At 37.2% G+C, this 18,208-nt stretch overlaps 3 protein-coding genes across 9 annotated transcripts in view; 1 reads left to right on the forward strand and 2 right to left on the reverse strand.

Moving 5' to 3' along the window:
• The window catches only part of LOC139941104 (bridging integrator 3-like), a 96,053-nt gene that overhangs the window by 64,909 nt on the left and 12,936 nt on the right, over nt 1-18,208 (reverse strand). The window contains exon 2 of the mRNA XM_071937536.1: nt 4,031-4,114. The gene's annotated coding sequence lies outside the window, so the exon portion shown is untranslated. The remainder of the gene's footprint in view (nt 1-4,030; nt 4,115-18,208) is intronic.
• LOC139940992 (uncharacterized) lies at nt 8,091-12,390 on the reverse strand. Its single transcript, XM_071937398.1, has 2 exons — nt 12,002-12,390; nt 8,091-11,018 (listed from the first exon to the last, which is right to left on the reverse strand). Exons 1-2 carry the CDS (start codon nt 12,225-12,227, stop codon nt 9,700-9,702), a joined length of 1,545 nt encoding a protein of 514 aa, XP_071793499.1. The 5' UTR covers nt 12,228-12,390; the 3' UTR covers nt 8,091-9,699.
• Nucleotides 13,064-18,208, forward strand: part of LOC139941106 (uncharacterized) — a 40,318-nt gene continuing 35,173 nt past the window's right edge. For 6 of the 7 annotated variants that reach the window (XR_011786537.1, XR_011786536.1, XR_011786535.1 and 3 more), the window contains exon 1: nt 13,064-13,328. Coding sequence is in view for 3 of the 7 variants with exons in the window: in XM_071937540.1 (XP_071793641.1) it covers nt 13,196-13,328 (133 nt within the window). In the remaining 4 variants the exon portion in view is untranslated. Of the gene's footprint in view, nt 13,329-16,345; nt 16,579-18,208 lie in introns of those variants that run through there. The other variant, XR_011786538.1, reaches the window with a different exon arrangement.

An 18,208-nucleotide genomic window follows, 5' to 3' on the forward strand; every position in this document is an offset into this window, starting at 1 on the left:
TGACATACATTTTTTGAAAGATACTTAATACAATATTAATACCGTTGGATGGGAACAAGGGGAAGTGGGGACGGGGTCTGACGCAAACGCGGATGTTTTCTAAAAACGGAAAGAACTCTTTTGTTCAAACTTCTCAATAATATGTATTTCCAATAAAATGTATATCGACTACATCTGTAACAAATAATGGATTTATTTCTCAGATGTATAATATCAGTACAATTCATTTAATCAAACTTCTCAGTACTTATGTATTTCCAACAACATTTGTATCGACTAAATAAATCTGTAACAAATAATGGTTAATTATTTTAACAAATATAATCTTACTATAATTCCTTTGCTCAAACTTCGCAGGAAAAATATGTTTCCAATAACATTTGTATCGACTAAATAAATCTGTAACAAATAATGGATAATTATTTTAACAAATATAATCTTACTACAATTCATTTGTTAAAACTTCTAAGTAATTTGATTTCCAATAACAGATGCATTGATTAAATCTACAACAAATGTTAGATAATTCAACATCATTGTAATCTTATTATAGACCAAAGTATACAAGTCGGTTTCTGGAAACACATTGTAATAAAACCTGTTAAACATTCTACAATCGAAGCTATTTACAAGAAACAAATCCCTTTTCGTGCGAATTTTACGGCCCATAACACTGAAATGTCACACCTAAAGTGTTAATCTTCCCTTATAACAACAAATCGTTATTTCATTTTTGAAGAAAAAATATATATAACTGATTGATAGCAGTGTCAACTGCAACTGTAGCCAAAGAGAGCGTATTAATGCAGTTCAATATATTATTCAGTAGCCATATGCTAATCGCCTCGTACAATTTAATTACACCAGACGATCGCGCAGGCGCAGTGGGCTATTTCTGCTCGCTATTAACGTCATTAACACAATCTGTTTACGTCGGTGGGGGATTCGAGCTATTTATAGACACGGTAAAACAAACGACTCGTCAAAGATGATGGGTCGCAGGAAGCGGAAAATGGTCGGTCGAGCGGAGGGGAAATTTATTTTTATCTTGTAATGGCGATGTGTCAGGGGGTTACCCCCCAACGGAGATCCCGACGAAATAAAGCTATGAAGGATACGCCACAAGGAGCACGAATTCAACCACAGAAATCCACTAAATACTACGTCTTGCTCTCTCACTGGAGTTTAAGATAAGTTTCCTAGCGTCCCAAACGCATCTCTTACTGACGTGATCTTATTTCGAAAAATACTTTTGACACAAAAATGCCCCAGGCACCACTGTTTCACATCTTAAAAATAAGCTTTACTTAAGCCGGTTTTAGAACAATTATTATAAGTGAAGAGCTATGACATCAAAGGTAACTTATTAGATAATAGATTCTCCCTGATATGTGTTTGCCAATTTGTTTCAAATTATAAAAAGTGGAGGGTGGGGGAAACACTTTTGGGGTGTTCCAACAATAACTCGCCAACAATCATGGCTCGATAAGTATAAAATATCCTGCCCTACATACACTGTGCAAAGACCATCCACCCTTATTTGAAGCTTTTAACATCAAAATTGGTGTCCAAGTCCAAAGAAAAGCAGTGAGGTTGTTGTTGATCAGTGTTGTGACCGACGAAAGATGTAGGGGCAGGTTGAATGATTTGTTCGTTTGCTTATTTGTGTTATTGTTTTTCATTCCAATATAAATTAACTATCAATAATATTGATAGTTAATTTATATTGGAATGAAAAACAATAACACAAATAATATGCACAATCATAATTTGTTCAAATTAGTTGAATTTTCTAGCAAAATAGGGGCCAAACATGCGTGATTATTATTTATTTTTTTCTGTTTTTTTCTTATATGATAGTACTAATTTTGTCAAGAATAAAATTATTCAATTTCATACCAGTGTGGTTTTACATTTTTCTAACATGAATTACTCCGACCATGCCCCAAAATTGAAGTGGTTTACAAATAGTAATTTGAATGGTAAAGCTCTGTCACTGTCTCACCGGTACCTCTAACACACAACCGCTAATGCGGTCGGATTCCTCGGCCACACACTCGTCAATGACAAGCAATAATAAGAGGTAGATGTACCAGACTATTTTTTCCATAAAACGTCATTATGTGTACGAGCAAAGCTGTACAGCACTGTATGATACCTTGCACGCAAAATGACAACATTGGTTGCAATTTAATCTCTTAAGAGGTACGAGATTGTTTTTCTTTCCATAGATCTACATTAAACTTAATCAGAAAAAAACAAAGACGTTATACAATGTAGTCGTATTCCTAATTTACAAAATGACGGAGATAGTTGTATTTCACCCCTTCATAATAGGTGCCAGACTACTTCCATTTCCCCACACACCGATGCAGTGCCAAGTTTCATAGATCCAAGCAAACCAATGGTAGCACATTTGCATAGAAAGTGTAGTATTCCGCATAGAGTGAAATTTGGGGTAGAGCATTATTTCAATACTTTGCCAGAATAAGCCAAACAGTTTACTAAACGATGATCAGAATGCGTGCACACAATGCCAAGATTTACAAGCTGTAGAAACAGTTTAACAATAGTTTCAGATCTACAATAAATCCATACTAAAATAATTAACCATCAGGTTGACTTTCATGGTAACATGATGTTTTTAACGGACGTGTAGGATTTTTTTTTCTTCTTCAGAAACACGAGTCAAATCCACAGCGCTTACTCCCTACAGCTTAAAGAAACACGTTGCCTTGGATCGGTCGAGTTGGTCTTTGAAAAGTGTTTGTAACCGTTTGTTATAAAATGCATATGATCAGAAAGATATTTTAATATAAGATATTTTAGTATAATATAATGATCCACACAAGTATCACTCGAAATTGCGTGGTTTTCCTTTGACCTCGTCGACTCACACGGTCGGCCATTTATGGGAGTCAAATTTTTTACTCCTATAAATGGCCGACCGTGTAAAAAAAAAAAAACGCAATTTCGAGTGATACTTGTGTGGATCATTATATTATACTTTTAAAATATCTTTCTAACCATAATGTTATAACAAATGGTTACAAACGCTTTCAAAGACCAACTCGACCGATCCAAGCCAACGTGTTCCTTGAATGTATTGTATAGCGACAATCAATTACAAAAAGCAGATCCTTGCAATTAGGTTTTTAAGTGACTTCAGTTTTAACTGAACAAATAAAACTGGCTGTATGATTTCGTTTAACAGCACGTACTTCACCATAGAAAACATACTTTTGTGTGCGTCATTTTGTTGTGGAGGTTTAGGCAATGTATACACAATTTAAATAACGACTGAAACATTAAAGCCAGTAATCTGCAAATGTTTGTGACGTTTGCATTGGTTGCTTTCTCTAGTAGTGTATGGGGTCATGCATGGTTTCGCTTTAACGTAACCGGCGTTGAAGGTATAAGGGGTTTCAAACGATGCGCTCACCTTTGGGAAACTCTTGTAATTAAAATCATTATCCGAATCACAACCATTTTGAGAATGCTTCCAAAAAGCTGACACTATTGGCGACAGGGATGGATCCCCCCCCCCCCAAAAAAAAAAAAAAAAAAAAAGTGTTCCCCCCCGCATTTGAAACCTGTAATTTGATATTACAAGTTACCATATGCGCCTTTATTGACTATTTTCAGTGTTTTTAAAACTACCTTTATATTTACATGCAAACAACGTCGTTAATTTTACATACAGGGCAGATTATCTTATCCCAACAAGTTTATGATACAAAGAAAGCGCTGAATATTTTTTTCCAGAAGTGCCCCCTCGAGTAAACGACCCCCCCCCCCTTGTACCCCTTAAAGTCCTTTGTTTCGCCTTACTGGCAGGTTGCTCTTGCAGCATTCCCTGTTATTTTGATCCGAGCGAACACGAGCATCAATTAAGTTAGTGCGTCCCTTTGAGTAAAGCTGTTGGTCGACTCGGTGTTTGATGGGAAACGATCACAACAATGTAAAAGAATACTTTATTTTAGTAATAATCCACCCAAATTTGATTTTATTTGATGACAATTCTTCTTACCCGGTGTATCTATCCTCCCGAGGACTTCTCCAATCAGCATCATCTACGATCTGCATGACGATCTAAGATGTCCGACATAGGTTGCTGCAAAGAAAATGAAAACAATTATAATCATTCAATGCATTGATATTGTAAAAAGTTTAAGGTGAGTCACAATATTGAAAACATATAATTTTGTAGATCACACAATGGAAGTAGCACGACGATACAAATGAGAGAATTGTTTTCTCTGCTTAGTATATTCCTGACATATTGACTGATTTTGTGAAACAATAAACCGTCACAAAAGAAATCATAAATCCCATCTTATTTGTTTTCAAAGTTGTCAAAAATCATTCATAATCAGCATCAATCCGATTTACCGTATAATGTTTAAACTGACAAAGTTAACAACTTGTCTTGTCTTTTTCATCTTAAATACAATATTAAGGAAGTTTGGTTCTATTTATCGATTTTATGTCGTAAAATTTTAAACAAAACCATTAAAAAAACAGAATTTAATTCCTCGTCTTGGCCGATAAAAATAGTCGTAAGTATATATATAAGTATACTATAAGTGTACTATAAGTATAGTTATAGCAAACTGACATATTTGTTGAGTGTATCGTTTTACCAGACGTTTATAGACGTTTTTGGTAACTTGAAGGCGAAGTAAAATTTCCGATTGGCATTCACACACAAATCCAACTCAATGAATTGTATAACAGACAAACTAAAGCTATAAGTGTTCTATCAATTTGTGAATCAATCAATCGGCAACAAGCTATTGTTACTTCAGCTTTGCGTAAATAATGAAATTGTATATCAGTCAGCTTGGGAACGAGGTTGGACTGATACAAAATATTATCCTAAGCAAACTTGATTAGTCATCATGTGTGTGTGGTTGGGTTATTGTACATCTGTTGATGTTGCTGTGAAGTAATAGGTCATCACAATGTTGCATTTTTAATAAAGTTCAAGACTATATTTTGTCAGTAACTTGATACTTGAAGAACGTATGGCGACATTTCAAATGAAACCTATTTGTGATCGATTAATTGGAAAACAGTTGTGTTTTTAAAAGGTAAGATTTCGACGAGTTCTGAATGGAAGCGGAAACCAATCAACAATGGGGAACTATTAATTCGTGTATAACAAAAAGAGTGGTGTCTCTTGAAAAAGAATATTAAAAGCCTAATACATTCTGTAGTGTTTACTGGTGGTTATTGATTTATCTTTCTAAATAATGTTTAAAAACACATTATTAATATGGATCAGGACGATACAATGTAAAATATTCATTGTACAAACAATGAACAACACTCAGAATCAAAATTTCATTTTAATGTGAACCTTCAGCGCTATCAAAAAGTACGTGGGAAGACGAAATAGTTTCTTTCAGACATAAACAAATATATAACAGTGTGTACACCGTATCTACAGTTGATGCTCCACGTGGGCAAGGGGGCAGTTGCCTCTCTGCCCCTGTCTCGGTGCCCCTTTGAAATGTTCAAGTCATTTCTCTCGGTGAACTACCATTAACAATTAAAAGTTGCCCTTCCCTTACAGGAACGAATACTCAAACCTCACATAACGAATACAAAATTTTGATAATGTCATACGGTTGTATTGTGCAGCCATTTTACTTCTCCTCGCCACAGATGAATGTTACCGAAAAGAGGTTTGGAGGAAATAACGCATATGGAACAAGACACGACTGAAAAGGGAACACACGTTGCTAATTTAAATAGTGAATCTATACGATAAAAGAAAAGGTTGAATGAATGAGACAAATGGTATACAACACCTTAAAAATATCACCATCCTAACAATATTATTAGTTGTATGAAATACACAACATTGCAAAGGATCATGCAGCATGGTGAACTTTATTGAACAAACTCTTTATTTCGCAAAAATGGTGAAATAAAAGTCTTAACTTTTTCACACCCGATATATACCCGTATGCCTTTACAAACGTTTAACAAAACAAGGTGACACAACTTTTACATACCGGTGTTTCTCGAAGTCGAGTGACGCGACTATTGTTTTCAAACTTTCTCACCATTATTATGATTAGTAAAAAACATTGTTACGGTCCGTACTGTGGTGTTTTCTGACCAAGCACTACAATAAAGAGTGTAAGCAATGACTGTTTCTTTACTTTGAGTTTATGATTCATGGTTCACAGTCTCCAAGGATTTATAAATGAGATATGATAGATGGCGGAGAATTCCTGCGATTCGCATCCATGACAATGACGTGAAATTTTTATGAAGTTTTAAATATCTAATAGAGGTGGCAAAGGCCACGTGGAAAAAATTGCATACCAATGATTCATAAAGTTATATGGTGATAGCTGGAGTAATATTATGCCAACCTTGTTTATGATGAAACCCCCCCAACCTTGAACAATTTGAAACATTCTATTGGAACGTATCATCCGTCTAGATGGTTCCAAGTCGTTTAAACTGAGCATTCGTAATAATCTGCTGCATAACATTTGGAGTAATATTATGCTAACTTTGTTTATGTTAAAACTTCCCAAACCTTGAAATTTTTGAAAATTTGATTGGAACGATCATTCTTCTAGAAAACTCCAATGTCGTTGAAACTGGACATATTTTGTCTTTTTCTTTCTGAATCACGTTTCAGTATAAAAAGCAAAATATGCTGGCCTTTACGAATGACAATAATGGTTGTTTCGTGGGGATGTCCCAACTTTGACAAAGTTTGAAACACTTTATTTGAACGTATTATTCTAGAGAACTGCAAGTCGTTGAAACTGACCATATTTTGTTATTTTCTTTCTGAATAACGTTTCAATAATATTGTATAAAAAAGCAAAATATGCTGGCCTTTACGAATGACAATAATGGTTGTTTCGTGGGGGTGTCCCAACCTTGACAAATTTGAAACACTTTAATGGAACGAATCATTCTAGAAAACTGCAAGACGTTGAAACTGACCATATTTTATCATTTTCTTTCTGAATAACGTTTCAATATAAAAAAGCAAAACATGCTGGCCTTTACGAACGACAATAATGGTTGTTTCGTGGGGGTGTCAAAAATCAAAATGGCAAATTGCCCCCTTCCTGCGTCATGGTCTAAAACATTTCGAACACCACTCACTATCAGCCCACTCTTATCAACAACGAACGGGGAGGTTCGAATCTGACTGTTACTATCAACAATTCAACAGTTGTGGCAATTCCAAATACTTATTCATAATTTTTAAAGGGGATTTGTCAATTTTGATTCGACCACTTTCGTGCAAAATAAGTAGATAATGTTATAGCATACAAGGGATTTCCTGAAATATATATTAAAAGATGAAAATAATGGGTAATATTGATTAGTTCATTCGTAAAAGTTGACTTGTTCGTTTGGCCGTTTGTTTGATGCCGGTATAATGTGCGCATTCGATAGTGCACCTTTTTAAAATAATACTGCACCTTTTTTTTGCCTTGTTCGTTTGGCCGTTTGTTTGATGCCGGTATAATGTGGGCACTCGATAGTGCACCTTTTTTAAATATTGGTTTATCTTTAGAGAAGAATAATAACGAATGTTAATACAAGGCATAAGAAAAAGACAAAGAGACGTTATATAACATGGGTGACAAAAATAATTTATTTTTCCCCGTAATATTTCTTTTTTTGTCTTCAATATAGTACAACATAATTTACAGTAGTATCATTTACATCAGGTTATCTCGTACATTGTTTATAATACATTATAAACTAACAAATTAAATAAGAGCAAGTGTTGTAAATCATATAATACTCGTACCGAAACAACAAACATGAGGAATGAATCTACAAGGTTATTTTCCTGTAGATTTTGTTTTTGTTTGATAAATCTAAGCACTGTGATCCGATGGATCAGATCTCCTTTTTTTTACAGAAGGTCCGTGACTGCTGAAGAACAGCATATTTTGTCTGATGTCTGAACATTCGAAAAAGACAATCACAAGGCACATGTTGTTGAAATTATCACACATCCAAAAAGAAAAGAAAGTGCTATACACAGCTAAGTCTGGCGTATACACTTCGGACATACAACACATACACACACGATGTAACTTTCATCCAAAGCGCTATCGTTGCAGCATTTCTAGTCGATATCAAAATTAAAACATCAAAAAATGAGCTGTTTAACAAGTTTACATTTTCTCAGCAAATGAATAGCAAATAGCAAGTTTATTTCTTCTGCTTGTATACATTCGAACTGAAGTAACACAACAAGAGCACATTGACATTGACACGTGAAATTGCATGGCAAGTGGGCGGGGGTCTTGGTTTTGTGAAAGGTTCTTTTTTAGTTTTTGCAAAACATTGGTTGACAAAAATAAAATCCTGGACCTGCAGGTGGTTTTTTTATATTGGTAGCAAACGTAAAAAGTATAAGCAATTTAAGTATCTGTACCAGTTTACAATTATGTGGTATTTTCTATGTTTCAATGGGCCATATGGAGACCGGCTCCCTTGTCTTCAATTTTCGAAACATTCTTCAATTTTCAGCAAGCCTGTTGCATTCAGCATACAAAAATAATTGAACCAACTGATCAGATGGAATTATAGTGCCTTTATAAACAAAAGTGTTGATTTTTAATCTTCCCTATATAGCTGGCAAGAGCGTTAGATGATATTAAAAGACCCCAAACCAGAGGGGGGAAAAAGTAATATTTTACCGATCGGAATACAATTGAATGCATTTCACCAAAGTGTATTTCAGAATTTCTTAATACGTTAACACTAAGTTATGCTTCTTAAATTATTTTACGACTCGCTCCAATGTGCATCTTCGGAGAAAGTTTGCAAAAGAAATTTCCCCTTTGAAATGCATAGCACTAGTTTTTTGTAAACATCTCTGAAAAAGATGGTTCTCGAAAATCTCGAAACCTTTTTTTTACGCAATGGGAAACGAGTTCTTTAAAAGGGTAATTTCTTTGCACTTTACATTAGGCCTACATACTTCTGAGCAAAAAACAGACCAACTCAATGTTGTGAAATACTTCCAGCAAAATGAAGATAATTTAGTTTTGTTTGTGATGCGAATTGGAAAGGTGCTGAATAATAATGGTAAATTGCTCGGGATTATAAGTTATCCGGGAAAGTGAATAATTGAAATAACTTGGTGCGACATCTAAAATAAAATAAAAAACATGTGAGAAACATTTTTTTGTCGACAAAACGTCCTTGATAATATACTTGTACCAACTACATTTTAAGTCCTGAAGACATTAAACATGCGATGTACCTAAATAGCAGAAAGAAATAGAATGACACAATTTTGTACCAGAATTTCAGCATAAAATAGTACTACTGACTACAGCAAATTGGTCCCGAAAATAGTGCAGCAATTTTGATATTTTTACACCAAAGTTTTCCCAAATAAGATGTTTACATTGCGTTTTTGTTTTTTCTTCTTTTTCGAGTTTCTCGTACAAAAACACAAAGGTTAATCGTTTAATGTCAACCACCGAAAGAGGAAATAAAAGTTAGATTATCTTTCGAAATCGTGAATACAAAGTGTAGTCAGTTTACAGTGGTGTGTTGCAAAAATCCGGCAATTGTGCAGTATTCTGAAGCTGAAAAGAGTTTTAAAAGTCTTTTTCGGATTGTTTTTGCACTGTGGATATATTATTCCACCATGGCGGCATGTGAGTTCAATGGTGTTCCAGGGGTCTAAGACGCACTGGTTGTTACCGTACTTGCCGGTAACGAACACGACGAGGAGGGGGATGGTGAAGTGTGAGGTAACTGATAACTGCATGATGAGCTTGCCCCTTTCATCTGTTCTGACTCCTTCTTCACCTTTTGCCGAAGATGAATTTTACAGTGCCTTTTCCTCTCGTCACTCCGGGCGAACTTACGGCCGCATGTGTCACAGGAGTATGGCTTCTCGCCAGTGTGGGTACGGATATGGGTTGTCAAATGATCGCTACGGCTAAAGTTCCTCAGGCAGATCCGGCACTGAAACGGTTTTTGTCCCGTGTGGATGCGAATATGACGGGTAAGCTCGTCACTTCTAGAGAACCGACGGTCGCAGCTCTCAGCAGGGCAGGCGTATGGCCGCTCGTGTGGTGGTGTCTTACCGGGTCGACTCACGTACTTTCTGGGTTTGGGTGATTTCCCAGTGACTGACGAACTGGGGATAGCTGCGGGGTACGGTTGGTTTAGAATGTCAGTTGGGTTTGATATTTGCAGCATCATACTTTCACCAAGCTGCTGTGTGTGAGTCCGTGAAGGTACGGGCTGAGGTGAGGTTTGGGTGCGAGATGTTGAGGGTGACATTTTCATCGGGATGGGTTGCTGGTGTGAGGGATGCGGATGCACATGTTGCGTTGATAGCTGCTGGTGTTGTTGCTGCTGTACTGGACGACCGAAAGCAGAACTCGAATCTAAAGACACCGGCCAGGTGTACTTCAAAACACCGTCAATTTTGATGGACTGTTCGGCGAACTGTGTACCCACTGGTTGTGAAGCTGATGTTTCAGCCGCACATGCGGCACTGCTAAGCGTGTCAACAAGTGTGTCGAACGTAGACAGACCACCAGCTTGGGTGTAGGCGCAGGAATAAGGGGGTAGATGTTCTGTTTCGGTCATATCTGGGGATGACATCGGGAGAGGTTCAGTACAGATTACATCATAGCTTGACGAACTAGTCGGTGTGTAAGATTCCTCCCTGCCAAGACGCACGGTCTCGGCAGAAACTGAAGATTGACTGCCAGTTGGGACTGTCTCGTTGATGAGTGTGTTGGAGCTGCTGACAATGTTACCGATGACTGTTGGAGTAAGCATCCCCTGGTCGCCCGATGGCCACCATGAATGCGGGTTGGGGGACCCACTGGGGCTCTCTTGGTCCGGGGACATGTGAGGTGCCGTGGTGGTGATGGTACCATGATAGCAAAGAGGCATCGTCTCATTTCGGCTGTTCATGTTGTGATCATGCTCCAAACTTGGGTCAACAACCGTGTGTTTGTATTCAAAGTCTTCCATGTTGCCTGTAGAGTGGATGAAAAGAAGTGAGAAAATCATAAGTATGGTGTCATTATAAAAAATATACTGAAGACAAAATATCAACTAGAGAACTGTTACAACACTGTTGTCGATAACTATCAACAAATTAGGTCGATCAAGTTTTTTTAGTGACAGGTAACAGCAATCGAGTTGAATATTAATACATAAAGACATCTTAACAAAAGGTTTAACATTGAATAGAACAGCTCGATTCATTCAATCGTGTCAGCATAATACGAATATAACTTGAGAATAGCACAAACAGTTTCCGTACCGCGTGTGATATTCAATTTCATCTGTGTGCAGGCGAGTAGGAACGGCTTTAATATCAAAGCACTGGATGTGTACCGCAATACACTACCGTAAAAGTCCGCTAGTATTTATATGACCGCGTGTGCGGGTGTGAAGTAGTGGAGGCTCCAGCTGCGATTGACCGTACTGAAGTTAGACCATGTTCCGATCTAGTGGGTGGGTGCGGGTGGTTTTAAACATGTGCTGCCCAACGCCCACATGCCGTTAAGGCTCAATAATTTCAAATCAAAAGAAAAACTAAAGGACTGAGTGTCCACCCACGTTGTCATTGAGAGTTTAAGTAAAATATTCCTAAATTCTAAACACATATTATGAAATGGTGAACAGCATACACCAACGATCCGTAGAGTTTCAGACTAACATTTTTGAAATGAAGAAAAAACAACTCATAGCATATTCAATATTCCAAGGAGGGCATCGAATTTTTGTAAAGTGCATGTACAAAATATTTGAAGTCAAATAAAAACAATAACAACTTTGAGCAGGTAAAAAAAAAATTCAAAGTGTGAACTTCAGTGCAGATGTACAATAAAACAAAATAAAAAACTAATTAACAAACTAAATAAGATTTGCAAGGTAATTCAAATTTAAAATATTAAAAAAAAAAAAAAACCGAAAAGAAAAAAAAATCAGAAAGAAAAACAAAAACACGTACCTTCAAAGTTGGGGAGATCCACTTGTTCGCCGATGAACAGGTCAGTATTGGACACAGCCATGGAGTTGACAAGTGCCCTGGTCAACTCGTCGGATACAGTTGGGTATGACCTGGATCCAGAGAACGGCTGACTGAAGTAACTCGTGTCAAATTGGCTGAGCGCAACCTGGGAAAGGGTGTCCAAATCCATTCGCATTTCGCTGGATTTTTGTTGTTTCTTGCTCATACGTCCTGCAGTTATTCACAAGTGCACGACGAACTCTGCGTCGAAAAATTGACCGCAGAATGAGATTCTCATAAAACCTCGGAAATATTCAAGCAAGTCCAAAAGACAGAACGACTGTTTCCGATGTTCATCGAGAAGTGCCGAAGTTTGTAATGCTTACGCCTCGGTTTGCTTGGTATATTTATTCGTTTTTCATTCATGGCTTGAATGCTAACCTTATTAGGGGAGGGGTGACACGTGCCTGACTATACAATGACGCCGATGAATGGCGATTGACGTCATATCACTAGTCGCTATAGCTACTCGCTGTGTGCTTTCAGGCAAGGTCGTTGGGACTCGTCGATTCAGTACGGGAGGGCATAATTAAATAGATCCTACTTAGTTATGTACGTTTAATATTTAAGGTATTAAACTCATATAATTTAGCTTACATTTCTAACAGTATGTTAAAATACGTCCGTAACTTGTCTCTCATATAGTTTTGATGACAATTAAGAATAATTCTTCTCTTGTAGTAAAAACCTGGTCTACCTAACAATCCGAGTGCAATGGTATCGCCCAGTCGTAGCGCTAGATCGGCACTTCGGATCCCGGGAATTACTAAATATGGTCATGAGATTCTTCGTAAACGCAAGCCGAGCATTTATTACTTCCGATTGATAGTACTACGTCAGAGATATGCCACGCCTGGATAAACAAACCGAAGATTAACGAAGCGGTCCGACTGGACTTGGGTTCCCACTAATGGGGAGCACGGGTGAATAGTAAACAAAAACGTTTAATATTCACAAGGTTCGAGCCGGGTAGAGTTCGACCCGATCTATTATTATGCTAAGTATATTCCCGGTAAAACGTAGTCGCCTTTTCTGTAAACGGTTTTGGTGCAATTGTGAGCGTTGTTTTTAGAATGGAATGAGCATTAACAGGTTAATTTGAGACCGGTTTTCTCACGATCTATTCCTTGGGACATGCTACCCACTCATACCCAATGTTTTTCCAGGATCTGTTTTCGGGGTTTTTGTTGTTTTTTTAAACGAGAGGTGCTTCAATGTTGGGACTCAGTCTACAGGCGAATCGGTGACCGAGAATTGGGCAAAAAAGGTAAGCTTTGAACGACGTATGCATGCACCGAGTGGCTATTATGCAGACCACGTCCAATAACTGCATGTAATTGTACACCGATGGTTTCATGGTTTCAACATGGGTGTCTGTTCTGTTGATGGTGAAATTCTCATATCATGATCGCTGGAATCTATGAGGCATTTCTGAAACCTTCCACATTGATATTTCCACACTGTTTCTTTGTAAATTTGAAACCACATTTATCTATCGGCGTCTACATTACAAACACATAGGTGGTTATTCAATTCAAATGACGTTGTAAAATAAAACCTACACTAAAAATTACATTCAGAGTATTTGTCCTTTCCAAACGCTATCTTTATAACAGAACCATGATTGTAACACTGAAAGAATATTACTACAAATGAAGTCAGTTGTCTGCCAATTTATAATAGCAAGAGAAAAACTAGATAGGGAAAATAAATCAAGCACCAGGGTTGATTTCACAAAGAGTTAGGACTAATACTAAACTCTTTGTGAAATCGACCCCAGGGGGTTTGAAAAAGCCCCCAAATGTGGATCCACCTGCGCATCTAAAAATTAAGTGTATTGTTTTAAGTCTGAAAAACACGCCTTACGTCTATATCATGTTTTCAAGTTGTTCACACTGTTATTGCCTTTGGGATTGTTTACAATGTAGCCTGGGAAATAATTCAAAAATAACTCCTGAAAATATAGCTGCCCAATAATATTTAGAGGTAAACTTTGGTCTCTAGGAGTATTGCTAAGTGAGTCATAGGCTAAGCGTAAGTGAAGGAAATCCCTGTAGAAAGTGGTTGGCTCGGTGTATGCGTCATGAGCCTTTTCCCCATCGGTTTAATGGGAGCTTCCCCCTCCTCCTGAGCATGGCTATTGATGGCTGTTATTGCCGTGTTTTCTTCCTGATGCAATAGTGGGATTACTTTCCGTATGGCGCCACCACTTTTTCACTCATTTTTACAAAAAGGGATATCTCATTGAGTTAAATTAGATACTATATTATTTCGTATCGAATGAAAAAGTGGTGGTGCCATACGGAAACTTTTCCCAATAGGGTTACAACATGGACCAATAATTGCTCACATGGACCAATAATTGCCCCATGGTCCCAGTTTGTTAAATTGTTTAAAGGTGGATTTTAAAGTTGAATTTACATGAGTAGTTGTTTTGTAAACCAAACCCAAACCATCTTTGTCTCTAAAAACACATCAACAAATATCCAGCACGCTGCTGAGATAATATTTTCAATTTTAGATAAAGTGAGAAGGAGAATAAACTAACAAATAACGCATGGAACCTATTAAAATTTAATATTATCGGTATCCCACTCCTCTAAACCCAGTTACTAAGCCAAAATGTGGAACAAACGTTCCGGGGTTTCCCGTTCGAAAAACCGCAGACAGTTTGCACCAAACGGAAACGGATATTGGACCATGGCACGTGCCCAAGCTCTTCCATTACATACATGAAACCAAAAATGCAAATCTCCTTTAACCATAATGAACGTCTGTTTACGTTGAGTGGTGTATATTGTACATGTATACCTATCGGCCTTGACAGTATGCCTACATGTAAATATGACCCGGTATTTCCCAATGAAAGTATGTGTGTGCGGATGTCTGGTAATTTCACCAACACAAGGTACATCATTATGTACGTTAACGGTGGAGATGCCCCCAGATGGTAATACTATGCATCGGAAAACACGTACACTGTATACATACATGTACACTCAACTACACACAGGGAAAACGTAGGCCATTTGGTTTCCGTAACGTCAGCGAGCCACCACCCAGCAAGCTTACCATGTCATTGCAGGTCAGTGCAGGGATCAATTTGACTTGCGTAGCTGAACGTGGCCTTGAAGTTCCCAAGACTGAGTATGGGCTCGCGTTAATAAGCGTTTAGGTGTATGGATTGCGTCGGGAAACCTTACTGCACCAAAATGTACATCATTAACGCATTACTAGTAGGGTTTCCGAAGAGCTTGGTGACTTGTTTGCGTGAGAGATAGCATTGTATCATCAAAGTAGATCAACAATATTATATGAGATAATCAGTCAAGAATTAATTGAGAAGATGCACAAAATCCGAAGGACGGAGCACATGTCCAACGTCATTCCCACTAATGAAAACGCCATGTAACATCAAACAAATAAACATAACATCTATCTATTTATCTGTCTATGAAATGAAAAAATCGGTTGTGTTCATCTTTTAAATCATAACTATGTAGTGACAGATATGCGAATAAAAAATATTAACAAATAAATACTAATATTAGAGTAAAATATCTGAACTATTTAGACTCCTACAGGTTTTGTGAAATCTGTATTACTGTAATTAAAGTAGTGTATGGGGAAATCCCTTTTTTTCAACAGAAACGCCAAAATGTCATTAATATATTAGTTTCTTCTTCAGTTTTGTAGTATTAAAGGCCCAGCCTATATGCCGAACTACTATTTCTTTTGTCTGTATGGGCGGCTGTCCCTGTGTGCGTCGGGGTCATTTTGATTTGTATTTTCTTGTACCTTTTGTTGTATCTTATCCTCTCTTTTTAAGAGGTTTTGTCTGACCTTAAAAAGGGCTTAATAGTTAATAGAGTCCCAGAAGAAACAAGATTGCAATCTTGAATCAATGATTCGTTTTTACTTACTTTTATAAAAACCAGGTTTTACAATGAATCTTTCCTAAACATAACTTGGCCCTGAACTTGCCGGGATGTTTATTTACATTTGGAATTCGGTTACCAAGACATCCCACAAAACCCTTACAAAGCAACAGTTATATGCAAATAGCTATTGAGTAACCACAAAAACATAACCTTGTCCCGGCATAACCCACTGATAAGGCAGCCCCAATTGTCAACCACAATGGCGTTACGACTGACTGCATAACTTTGGAACCACATGAAAAGGACCGCCTTGGAGTAAAAATGCCTGACAACTTTGTTAGAGTTGAATGGTATGTGGCGACTGACCCACTTTCCCACATTCCTCAATTGGCACAGCCTTAGCAACCATTCGTGGAATTCACAACACACCAAAACACACGGCTATCAATGGGGTTGGTACGGCCGTTCACGCTTCACAACTTTCTTTAGAACTTTCTGGTTTGACTATTCGATCACCAAACATCTTGTTGGTATTTACGACAGAAATGAATAGAAGTCATATTTTCGTTTGCCTTTGGTATGGTGTAATGATGATGATTCTGGTAAATTTCTTGGAGTTAAGATGACGTTCAGAGGGTAAGATAAACATTGGTGTTGTGAGTGGGAAGATGGTACATGTTTATTTTCTTAATTAGTCATTGGAAGGACCTCAAGGATTCCTATGCCCCGTGTGTGTGAATTTCGTACAGGTACAATTCGTACAGTGTACCCTACTAGTACTAGTGGCTACACATGGAGGTTGAAGTGTACACGTACATATAGCAGTTATCTTTAGTGCATGCAGTTATTATACAGACCATGTATACCGCAACATATATTTCATTTACACACTTTGTTCAAATTTTTAGGGAGTTTAAGGTGTCAGGGGATGAAAATAGCAAGTTATCAAACACTAGGCAATAATTGAAACCATAACATTGATGTGGTTGTCGAAGTACTCCCTTGGTACAGTAGTAGTACTATTTTCTTAGTACCTAATTGGGCTATTGCTCCACCACACCATGGATATCGTACTACCAATCCATGATGGTGTACAAAACACTGTATAATGCTGAAACATTAGCATAGGCAATTGTATTTAATACGGAATTCAAGTATGCTGCATACTGCAAGGAGAGAAACTAGCTGATGCTCTTTACAAACTGAGTGAATGGTTGGGCAGGTAAACTAGGGCCCATGATGTGGAAGGAAGGGTGCCCGAGAAGCTACCTTCATACACCATTGTAGAGTATACTCTTTACAAAAATCACAAATTAATTTCCATAAATAGTAAACTAATACAAAATATTTAATTTTTAATTATACTATGATTAAAACTACCACTTTCATGAACATATAGCAAAATAGCTTGTTTCTATGAAATTGGTATCAACAGTAAAAAAACAAAAACAAGTATGTATCGAGTCTATCAATATCATTTGTACTTTGTAAGAAGCAACACTGCTTTAAAAACTTCAAATATCTACTTGTTGGTGATATTTTCAGTCTTTTCTGAGAAATCATTCAGAATGTGGTTTCAAGCAAAGGAATACCTTTTCTACATTGCTGACAATTGAAGATCAACCTCCTTTACTATGATACAAGTGAAGTACATGGAAGGAAGTAATACCCCAAATGGCACTTTATGTTTGTTTTTTAAAAATAACTTAGGATAATTTGAATGGAAGACTACTTCTTGAAAACCAAGATGTTTTATTGAGGAAATCAAACACAATGATGTTACAATAATTGTTGCTGCAATTCTTGAAATACAACTTTGAGAAAATCACAATGGATGCCATTTCCTTCCCAACTGTGAAGTAGTTACTGAGAAATGTTGTTTTATTTCTAAGCCGGCAGATTTTGTGATTAAGAACAATATTATTGTGAAGACATCAAACAACAGTGTCTTTTGCAAAGGCATTTTCCTCGTAAAATTCTTCAAACAAGCTATTTTGGGAAGGAAAATAACTGCGTTTTAAACAAGCAAAACATCAGTTTAGATTATTCTGAGGATTGAAAGGGCCATAAACGTCATCATCTGCTGATTTTATATTCACCTCCTAATGCAAACGCAATGTGTATTACCTATGCCCATAGGATTCGAGCTGCTCTCAGCATTCTACATGATATCGAGCTCTATGAATAGGTTGATGTTACCCCTATATGCCTACTCATTTTTAGCACGGACAAAAATAGCACACGCTGGAAAAGACAAGACACTGTC

The sequence above is a fragment of the Asterias amurensis genome, chromosome 8 (genome assembly GCF_032118995.1).
Source record: "Asterias amurensis chromosome 8, ASM3211899v1".
NCBI lineage: Eukaryota > Metazoa > Echinodermata > Asteroidea > Forcipulatida > Asteriidae > Asterias > Asterias amurensis.